The 12,178-nt window shown below is 33.4% G+C and overlaps 1 protein-coding gene across 2 annotated transcripts in view; it reads right to left on the reverse strand.

Annotated features, from left to right (window-relative positions):
* KIFAP3 (kinesin associated protein 3) overlaps positions 1-12,178 on the reverse strand; it is a 115,077-nt gene that overhangs the window by 82,661 nt on the left and 20,238 nt on the right. For both annotated transcript variants that reach the window (XM_070395722.1, XM_070395723.1), the window contains 2 exons: positions 10,699-10,797; positions 7,628-7,806 (listed from right to left, as the gene is read on the reverse strand). In XM_070395722.1, coding sequence (XP_070251823.1) covers positions 7,628-7,806; positions 10,699-10,797 — 278 coding nt within the window. The remainder of the gene's footprint in view (positions 1-7,627; positions 7,807-10,698; positions 10,798-12,178) is intronic.

Below are 12,178 nucleotides of genomic sequence, written 5' to 3' on the forward strand. Positions count from 1 at the left end.
CAAATCACATGAATGAGCAATGAAGAAGAGGCGCTGAAGATGACTTTCAGGTTTCTGGCTTGTGCCCATGGGTTATGCGTATCAGCATACACGTCAATGTGTTCGGTGATTTGCTAGGAGGACTCACAAGACTCAGCATATAGTCACATTTATGACTGTGATTCATTACAATGAAAGGATGCAACGTAAAATTAGAAAAGAAAAAAGGCCTATGGAGGCAAAGTCCAGAGAAAATCAGGTGTAAGCTTCCTAGAATCCTCTCCCCACAGACGAATACAGGATGTGCTCCAGTGTTGCAGTGAGATTGAGATTTGGTGCCCAAGATTTTTACTGGGGGCAAGTCACATAGGTACCTTCTACCTAGCTCAGACTAAAATTCCAGACTCCCAAAAGGAAAGCAGGTGTTCAGCATAAACCACATTGCTTGAGCAAACAATTTAGGGACAGTAAACCAGCCTGATGAGTTAGGAAACAGTGAAAACACCCCATAAATCCAAGTTCCTAGACACCAGTGATGGCCAACCTTGTGAGAGGGCCTATATAAGAGCAGTCTCAGGCCCCTTTTCCACACGGTCAATAAAGAGGATGTAGGTGCCACTAACTAAGCTTTATAAGTTGAAAAATAGGCGTATGACAAGAAGAGCAAAATTATTTTAATTTTTGTCATCTTTAATTTTAGATGACTATTCAGTGGATCTTGGGAAATCTTGTAAAATTCAAGAGCCTGGTTTACGAGTAATATTTGAAACCTTAGGACAGGGGTCAGAAAACCATGGCTAGTGTGTCTAATTTGGCCTGACAGGTCATTTAATTAAACCCAAGAGCTAAAGCTAATTTTCGACTTTTACCTTTTTAAATGGTTGAAAAAATTAAGAGTATTTCTTGACACATAAAAATTATTTGAAATTCAAATATTACAGTTTCCATAAATAAAGTTTTATGGGAAAACTGCCATGCTCATCCTATATAATAAAAGCCTAATATGCTTTTATTATTGGTCCGTTCAACCAATCAAAGTATAATATGCTAATGATAGCCAAGGACACTCAACCACTCGCTATGATGTGCACTGACCACCAGGAGGCAGACGCTCCGGCTGATAGGTTAGCTTGCTGCTGGTCCGGCTGATCGGGACTTAGCGAGATGGGCCGGACACGCCCTGGAGCCCTCCCGCGGTCCCTCCCCGGCTGGCCAACCTCTCGTGTTCCTCCCAGGCCCTGATCGTGCACTGGTGGGGTCTCTTGGCCTGACCTGCGCCCTCTCGCAATCCGGGACCTCTTGAGGGATGTTGGAGAGCTGGTTTCGGCTTGATCCTGCAGGACAGGCTGAGGGACCCGAATTCGTGCACTGGGTCTCTAGTTTGTTTATGGACTACCCATGACTGCTATCATGCTCCACCAGTAGGGCTGAGTAGTTATGGACAGAGGCTATATTGAACTGCAAGCCTAAAATATTGACTACCTGGTCATTTACAGAAAAGGTTTGTTAACCTCCCAACCATAGAAGATTATAAAATTGCATCAAGGGAGCTTGTTTTAGAGTGTGAAATCACAGAGGACAGACCTGATTTGGTAATGTAAGCCCTGTATTCACATTTCTTAAGGTAGCAATCAGAAAAATTTGGTTATAAAAATATCTCGTATCTTTATTACAAAGCAATGGCTAAAAATGAGAGCAATTCTATATAACTACATAATTTTTTATTATTACCAAAATGTTTATGAAAAATCTTGCTGCACTTTTTCTTTTAGTAGAGGTATAAAGCAAGCATTTATTTATACCACCTTTTCCATATCTTTATTGCAACTGTTCACTGACCTTGTAAATGCCACATTAATAATTGAGCCCTAGATATACTTTTCCCCTTTCATTCCATCCCAGGGAGTAACCTAAAATTTTTAAAATGCTAAATTGACCAAACAACAATTTTGCCTTCAGAACTCTATCTACTCTCCATGGTCTCACTGCTGTTATATCTGAGAGCTCTTCATTACAAAGGACAAATCCATCTCCAAAGACTCACTAATTAGGGTCTCTCTTTTTCCTAGTTTAGTCTGTTAAAGAGGGTGGGTCAATCATTCATTTGTTAACTGCCAAAAACAATTTCCACAGAGGCCAGTGACAAATACTTGTCACATTTATAGGAAACTGTGGCTCTGTCACTAGCTTCATTGATTACAGTAAATACATTCTTTTCCAGATTTATTTCTTTATTCGTCCAACGAATATTTCTTAAATAAGCCCTGGATATATATGTATGCATATATATGAACAGGAAAGAAACAGTTCCTGACTTCATGGATTTTATACACCAGAGGGTGTGAAATACAGCAAAAAACCACAACAATTATACAATTATTTAATTGTAATTGTATAACTATTATGTACGAGAAAAAAAAGAGTACTGTGAGATTGAACCTGAGATCATCTCAGTGTGAGTTGTTGTCAAAGAAGGCTTCTCAGAGGAAAAATAATCTTCAAGACGAACTGATATTATCTGAGGTATATATCAACCTAGAATTCTGTACTCATACATTTGATAGCATAGATGAAATGCATAAATTCCTTGAAAAACACAAACTACAACATTACCACTCAAAAAGAAATAGATAACGTAAATAGTCTTAATGATATTAAAGAAGTTTAAAGAAAGAAAACTCCAGGCCCAGATGACTTTTTCACTGGTGAAGTCTATTAAACATTCAAGTATAAATAATGCCAACTCTACACAAAACCCTTGCAGAAAAATTGGAAAGAAAATGCTTCCCAATTCATCCTATGAGGCCACATTTATCATAATAGCAAAACCAGCCCATGGCATAAGATATTTTTGTGACCTAAGTTAGGCAAAGATTTCTTAAGTACAACACCATCAACTAGAAATCCCTCATAAACATAGATACAAAAATCCTCCTAATATATTACCTAACAAAATATAGTCATGTATAAAAAATACATCATGATCAAGTGGTGTTTACCCCGTGAATGTGACCAGCTCAACATGTGAAAGTCAATCAATACAAATCCCTGTACCAACAGTCTCAAGAAGAAAAACTATTATCATTTCAACCAATGCAGGAAAAGCATCTGACAAAATCCAACATTCATTCATAATTAAGTCTCAATAAACTAGGAATAGAACAGAACTTAAACTGATAGAGTATCTACGAAAAACCTAGATAACATTATACTTAATAGTAAAAAACATTGCTTTCCTACTAAGATTAGTAACCAGGCAGAAAAGTCCATTCACAGAATTCCGTTTTAACATCATATTAAAGAGCCCCTCTCTAGTAGCATAGGAAAACAAAAAGGCATGCAAATTAGAATGGAACAAGAAAAACTTTCTATTTACAGATAACACAATTTTCTACTTAGAAAAACCCAAGAACATACAAAGAGTAACTACAACTAAAAAGTGAATTTAGCAAGGTCACAGGGCACAAATATACAAGAATCAACTATATTTCTATATACTATCAATCACAACAGATGGTAACTAGACTTACTGCAGTGATCATTTTGTAACATACATAAGTATCAAATTTCTATGATGTACAAAGAAACTAATAGGATATATTAATTATATTTCAATAACAGATCAACAATGGAAAACTAATTTCTTTTATAAAAACTACAATTTTTAAGCTACATTTTTTTTTTTTTTTGCTAAAAACTGAAATAATGGAAGAAATCAAGAAAGACCTAAACAAATGGAGAGCTATACTATGTTCATGGATTGGAAAATCCAATGTGGCTAATATATTGAATATATATTATTATTAACAATAGATTCAATGCAATCCCAATCAAGATTCTAAGATTTTTTTAAAGAAATAGATTGGGTATGATTCTAAATGGGCATGAAAAAGTAAAGAATATGAAATAGCCAGAATAATTAAAAAAAAGAATAACAACATTTGAAGCCATGTACCACCTAATTTCAAAACTTACTGTAAAGCTACAATAATCGAGACAAACACATGGTAAATGGAACAGAAAAGAGAGAGTTCAAAAACAGAACCACACATATATAGCCGACTGATTTTCAACAAAGGTACAAAGGCAATTTTAACATGGTGTAAAGGCAATTCAGTGGAGAAAGAATAGTATTTTCAACAAATGGTACTGGAACAATTGGATATCCATTTCAAAACATGAATCTTGATGCATACCTTGACCCATATACAAAATTAACTAAGGATGGATGGATCACAGACTAATAAACAAAAGAGCAACAACACAAAGCCTACTTGAAGAGAAAGTAGGAAGACATCTTTGTGACCTAAGTTAGGCAAAGATTTCTTAAATACAACACCAAAATACCAACCATTACAAAATTCTTTAAAAACTGGACATTATAATAATTAAAACCTTCTGCTCTCACCCAGCCTGCGTGGCTCAAGTGGTTGAGTGTTGACCTATGAACCAGGAGGTCACGGTTCAATTCCCAGTTGGGGCACATGCCTGGGTTGCAGGCTCAATCCCCAATGCGGGGCATGCAGGAGGCAGCTGATCAATGATTCTCTCTCATTATTGATGTTTTTATCTCTCTCTCCCTCCCCCTTCCTCTCTGAAATCAATAAAAACAAAACAAAACAAAACAAAACCCGCCTTCTGCTCTTCATAGAAGAATGAAAAAACAAGTCACAGAAACTAGGAGAAAATATCTGCAAAACATGACTATTGATAAAAGACATATTCAAAATATGACAAAAAAACTCAAAATTTAATAAGAAAAAAAGCAACCCAAGGAATATATATCCTCTATGTTGTTACTATTAAAATCATATTCTAATATGACTTATTACCTTCTTGTTATACTGTATTTTTTAAAATATATATTTTATTGATTTTTTACAGAGAGGAAGGAAGAGGGATAGAGAGTTAGAAACATTGATGAGAGAGAAACATCGATGAGAGAGAAACATCGATCAGCTGCCTCCTGCACACCCTCCACTGGGGATGTGCCTGCAACCAAGGTACATGCCCTTGACTGGAATCGAACCCGGGACCCTTCAGTCCGCAGGCTCTCTATCCACTGAGCCAAACTGGCTAGGGCTGTTATACTGTATTAAAATATAAAATCTCAATTTAAATTATTAATTAAAATATTTTTAAAGTAAACTAAATTTCAAAATATATAACTCTAAAAAGCAAGGTCAGTATTAGTTCACATCAACACTAAAATAAATACGTTATTTAAATAAATAATACAACCTCACAAATAGATCAGCCATCCCTCCCACCACCCCTTTTAAATAAAATTGCCACAGGCTTCATCTGTTACTAATTATATTAAGTAATATTGTTCTTTTGAAAAAGCAACACTACACACTGGTGTTATAGAAAACTTAATAATAATGTAATCTGGAGAGTTTTTTAAAAAAATTAATTTGTATTTCCATTGCAGAAAATGGAATGTAAAATTGCCAGGTAGTCCAACCAGATAGTTAAACTAGACACAGCCTTCTAATCATGTCTTTCAGGTTTATAAAAGCTCAATCCCTAAAGCTAAATTTAGTAACTGTCTCAACATGAAATGCCCTCTTAATTATATATCTATAAAATGGACTGTACGGTAATTGTTTTATTAAATGTTCTATGTAAAGTGTCAGCTTATCAACAATCAGAAAATTTCTTTCAGCCTTTAAGTAATTCTTTTTAGTGTTTCTGGGCAGCTATTTAAAAATTGCTTATACTTAAGCTTGCCAAAAAGTTTTTAAAAAAACAACAACATAAAATAAAGACAAAAAATTTTTGCCTTAAAGGCAGAGAGAAAGAGCAAGAAACATGACCTGGAGATATTTGAGCAAATTACTTAACCTCTCCAATCCTCTGCTACTTCATCTGCAAAATTAGGAGGTAATTCACTAAATCTAAACATGGAGGTAAGGTCCGGTCAAGCTCTAAAAATCCTGATGCTATACAATGCCCTTAAATAAAATGCACTTCTTCCACAATAAAAGATGACATGCATATCATCTACAGCAAAAATCTGGCTAATCATTCTTATGCATGGATTACCTTTCCTAAACCTTGTTTTTCCTCTTTAATAAAAAATGAGGTTTGATGAGACCATTTATATTCTGAATCTATGATCTTACCAGAAAATAATTTTAATAATATTCTTGAGGTAATTTTTGATTGAATAAACATATAAATATTAATTTAATCAACAAAAACTAGATACACACTGATGATAAATCAATTTAAATTTTGTGAACTTAATCTAAATACATAAATGGAAGACTATACTTCAATTTAGAGCAATGGAAAGCAACTATTTACCACATTCAAATTTCTCAGGAGTATACACATCACCATGTCATCATATTCTTCTTAAATATAAGGTTAATAAGTTTAAAAATGTTTTTGATTAATTTCTCTTAAGTAAACTCAGTCTTAAAGCAATATCAGGCATACAGTGATCATCAATAATTAATACTGATAAAGATGACAGATACTAAACATCTGTGGGTAAAATAAAATTTCTTATATTTCAAGTATCAGAATTGAAGGCACTTAATAAATTTGATAAATCAGTCAGGTTTTCAAAGAGGTGTGTCATTTGATAAACATAAGCTACTTCCTAATTCATTTGTTTTAAAAGAAGAAAAAAAGAGTAGGAAGAAATATTGTATATTTAGACTATCTGAAGAAGAATTCATTTATACCAATAATACATAGTAACATAATGACTTCTATTAGCATATAGTTTTAAAATGGTTCTCAACAGAGTTCAGACCAATGAACCAATAATTCCATTTTTAGAACTATATCACAAGAAAATAATCAGAAATATGGACAAAGACACATGTACAAATGTGTCCACTGAAGTTATTTATAATAGCTAAAATTATAAACTTAAATATTGGAAATCAAGGTAAGGTTAATGTCTGATCTATTTTAAATGTAACATTGTTCTAACAAAGACTTTTAAATAACATAGCAAAGGCAGGTAATTTTATTCTATCTTTATATATTTCTGTATTTTTTGTCTTTATTTTATGTTGTTGTTTTTTTAAAAACTTTTTGGCAAGCTTAAGCATATTTTCAGAAGGAGAAATAATATACAATTAATTTGTATGCCTCAAAGACCACTGCAATAATTCAAACAAGAAATGAAGAGGGTATAAAGAAAGTGGGCATGAACTGGTACAATAGCACCTGGAATAGAAAGAAGGGATATTAAGGAACAGAATCAATAGCTTACGCCTACCAACTGGAATAGTAAGTGAGACAGAAGAGATTGGGCTAAATTGAAATTCCACACACAATATCTGAAATGCAGGAGAAAAAAATACTTTAGGGGAAAATAATATAAGGGTAGATAACTCTGAAGCACAATCTTAAGTTTAAATTACTTTCTATATATATACTGTTTAATATGAAGACATTCATTCCATATAATATTAAAAAAGATTTTTATATTTTTCTATAAGCTTCAATTATCTGGAGTATTAAGTAATCTGAAATGTATTTCCCAATAAAGCTATTTAAGGGAGTTATTGTTATTATTTAATTTTCATTCAGCATTATCTCAGTAGAGGGATAATGTGTTTACTTTTTATCAAAATATTCTAACTTGAAAATGGCAAATATGGACTGTTTCCATGTAAGTTACCATATCATTTTTGTTCTCCATAAAAATGCTGAGTTTCTTCAAGAATGACACAACTAGAATAAGCAGCTCAAAATTGTCCCGATCAAGAGCCTTCACCAGCATGTGAACTATGTTCTTATTCCTCATCTTCAGTTCTGTGCGCGTATCCTCAGCAAGATTCAGAAGCAAATAAAGAGCAACTAGAAAAGTAAAATAGATGAGATTGGCATATTGAATCAGTAATTTAATAAATCATTCCTACTCACTAAAGTAACAGACATAGTTCTTAGAAGAGAATATATTATTTTGAAAATTTTAACTAGTTATTAATTTATTCATTAGAAAACATTTATTGTTATTAAATGCTGTGTTATATAAAACACACACACACACACACACACACACACACACACATATACATATATAAAATAACATTATCTATGAAGGACACAATAACCATAATAAGACAATGATTCATACCCTCTTGGAGCTTAGCATTTAACGGTAATCAAATGGAAATTAAAGAAATATGTTAGCAAATAATAAAATAGGCAGGTGGGGAAAAATAATTTTCTACATGTAGAAAACAAGGTAAAACTTCAACAACTAGGGGCTGCTATGTTAAAAAGAGCTATAATCCAAAATGTATTGTACAACTGAGCTGAATCTAAGGATTCTAAAACCTTTTTCATTTTCAAACTGATTTTCTGACAGTCACTACAGGAAATAATGTGTATGAAATTCAGTAATATAATTGTTATACTAGACAAAGTTGAAGTCACTGTCGACTAGTTCTAAGTAAAATTTCTTTTAAATATCTGTTATAAAAGTGACTAGGTTGTCATAACTCATATAATTGTTCCCTTTTGACAGTGAGAATTATGTAACAGATAATGTTTTACATTTTGCCTTGATGGACAGAAAGCTTCAGAGTTAAGACTTGAACACTTTCTGCCAGAATTATGTAGGCTATTATGGTCAATATGATCTTTTGGCTCTCCTATAGCCTTGATTTGATCCTTTTTTTAGTATTTAATTTCATGTATTCTTATAAACCATCTCTAAACCTTTATGAATAGAAAAAAATGTATGTATAAGTATGAAATATATTGAAATATATACATAAACATTAAATTTATTTAACAAACATTTGAGTTGGAAAGGTAATTCACAATAATTAAGTACTGGCTGTATGCCAGGCACTATACTAGTTGATATATACACTTGATCTTAGCCAAAAGGCCGAGAAGCGATGATACTAGTTGATATATAAATAGTAACCCATTTTTTTTTTCTTAAAGTGGCATCCAAATTGTATTTAGTCCACTTACATGCAATATAATAACTGATATATTTGGGTTTATATCTAACATATTATCATTTGTTTTATTTTTTAATTAAATTGATTAGGGTGACATTGGTTAATAAAGTTATATAGATTTTAAGTATACAGTTCTATAATACATCATCTGTATGTTGCATTGTGTGTTTACCACCAAAGTCAAATCTCCTTCCGTCACCATATATTTGACCCCCCTTTAATCTTTTTAAAAAAATATATATATATATTTATTGATTTCTGAGGAGAAGGGAGAGGGAGAGAGAGATAGAAACATCAATGATGAGAATCACTGATTGGTTGCCTCCTGCATGCCCCCTACTGGGGATCGAGCCTGCAACCCGGGCATGTGCCCTTGACCAGAATCAAACCTGGGACCTTTCATGGCGCAGGCAGACGCTCTATCCACTGAGCCACACTGGCTAGGGCCCCCTTTACTCTTTACTATCTCTCCCCCATTCCCCCTTCCCCTCTGGTAACCATCATATATATATGGAGTATTATTTATCTATAAAGAAAGAAGGATATCTGCCATTTGTGACAACATAGATGGACTTTGAGGGCATTATGCTAAATGAAATAAGTCAGACAGAGAAAGACAAATGCTGTAAGTTCTCGCTTATATGTAGAATCTACAATAACTGAATTCATAGAAATAGAGAGTAGACTGATGGTTACCAGGAGCTGAGTTGTGTGTGTGTGGGGGGGGTGTGGGGGCAGGAGGAATGGGAAGACATTAGTCAAATGGTGCAAATTTTCAGTTATAAGATGAATAAATTCTAGGGATTTAATGTACACCATGATGACCAGGGTTAACATTATTGTATTGTATAGTTGAAGGTTGCTATGAGAGAACTTAAATGTTATTACCATAACAATAACAACAAAATCATAATTACTTGAGGTAAAGGATGTGTTAATTAAAGTTACAGTGATAAACATTTTGCAATATATACATGAATCAAATTATCCTATTGATACCTTAAACTTACACTATTATATGTCAATTGTACCTCAATAGTCAGCTACAAAGCAGAAATTGATTGTACACTTGAAAGCCCCAGATCATTCTCATTTTGCATCTTATGAATGAGAAACCATATTAGTGAACATGTAAATCTCTCAATAACCCCAGAGAAGACTCTATTTCATTAAAGAGAAAAGTTACAAAATTTTTTATATGAATCTTCTATGAAAGCAACAAAATAATTCACTAAGTTTATTAGGGATTGAAAGACAAGATTCTTATTAATGAAAAGGTTACAAAATGGATTAAAGTCATCTCTGTGTAAATAAATAAGTATCTACACACTTAAAAACTGAGTGGGTTTTTTGTTGGAAAATAGTAGAGTAAAATTTAAAACATTATTACCCATGCTAAAGACACAAAATTTGGCCAGAACCGGTTTGGCTCAGTGGATAGAGCGTCGGCCTGCGGACTGAAGGGTCCCAGGTTCCATTCCGGTCAAGGGCAAGTACCTGGGTTGCGGGCACATCCCCAGTAGGAGGTGTGCAGGAAGCAGCTGATCGATGTTTCTCTCTCATCGATGTTTCTAACTCTCTGTCTCTCTCCCTTCCTCTCTGTAAAAAATCAATAAAATATATTTAAAAAAAAAAAAAAAAAGACACAAAATTTGTAGCATATTAAAATGTATAAAACTCTCAATTATTCTATTTCCTTTACCAAAAAATAGAACAAACTAAATGTAGAGTAAGCATTTTGCTGTATTTCTTAGTGTTTAAGAATTCGTACCTCGTAAAAGCTGTTCCTGTTTTACCACAAGCCCCTGGTATTTTTTAAAGGTTTTTTCATACTCTTTTCTCAAAGTTTGGTTTTCAGGGTCTTCATCAAGTAAACAAGTTAAGGATCTTCCATACTCATTGAAGCAAAGAAGAAACTCTACTGAAAAACACTATGAAGAACAGCGCTATTAAACTGTATGTGCAATATTATCCAGTTATTTTCTCTAATAGTTTAACTAAAATAGTATTCTCTGCATAATAATTGTGTCATAACAGGACTTCTTAACCAAGGGTTCAGGATGTGCTTCGAGTGCTTGGGTGAACACATTTTTGGGCTTCACCAAATACTTGAATCCCCAGAAATCATAAGCAAATATTTTATGTATGTACACAAGTCTCTAACTTTCAACAGATTAGCAAGTAGGTCATGTACCAAAATGATTACTGCCTTAAAAATAATTTTGTTAATAAGACTACTAGATTCTACTTCAGACAGATGCCCAGAATAGTCAAAGAATGTCTATTAGGTTTAAACTTTTTAGCACCCTCTTCAGAATAGATGTCAAAAAAGAAATATACCAAAGTTAAAGGTAAACGAAATTTAAAAATTACATCTTATGGCCCAGTTGGTGTTGCTCAGTGGTTGAATATCGGCCTGTGAACCAGGTCACAGTTTGATTCCTATGCCCCAGCTGAGGGCTCAATCCCTGGTGAGGGGCGTGCAGGAGGCAGCTGATCTATGTTTTTCATCAATGTTTCTACCTCTCTATTCCTCTCCCTTCCTCTCTCTAAAAGCAATAAAAAATATTTTTAAAAAATCACATCTTATGGCCCTCAAAACAGTCCCCTGGACACCTGCAGAAAACAGTTACTTTAGTCAGACTTCAAATCCCTAAGCACTTAAAAATAATTCTCTATTGAATGCTACTTGCATCAAAAACTTAAAACTTAATAAAATAGCAATATTTTAGGAGAAATGGCCAGAATTCTGATAGGTCATTTTATATTCCTTCAGTTATTATAATCCAGTGATTCTAAGACACATTTGCCCACATGGTAACATCTCCAGAATTTGGGATGTGTTTTATAATCCATGATGTGCCATAGTTTAATTGGAAGCATTTTTTTCTTCATTGGTTATTTGTAAATAATGGTACATCTTACAATCAATGGTATCTGATACTTACAGGAATATAATATGTCCTAAAATATCAGTTCTTATCACCAATCAAAATGTATAACTTAATGGTTGCTAAAAGTCCCATTAGTGGTCCTCTTCGCATCCCTGCAGTTTAAATAAATTTTGGGTGCATTCAGGAGACTTGGGACTCGAGAAATAATCTAAAATATTCAGGATTTTTGAGTTGTCCATGTGGTTTAAGGCAACATTTATCTAGATGTCAGAAGTTTATAGCACACACAGAAAATTTCTAAACCTTGAAAGATCCTAAGTAAAATCAAAGCTTATGTGTGAGGGTGCATTTTTATAG

This window comes from Myotis yumanensis, unplaced genomic scaffold (genome assembly GCF_028538775.1).
Source record: "Myotis yumanensis isolate MYYU_CA2020_CCGP unplaced genomic scaffold, mMyoYum1.0.hap1 SCAF_17, whole genome shotgun sequence".
Taxonomy (NCBI): domain Eukaryota; kingdom Metazoa; phylum Chordata; class Mammalia; order Chiroptera; family Vespertilionidae; genus Myotis; species Myotis yumanensis.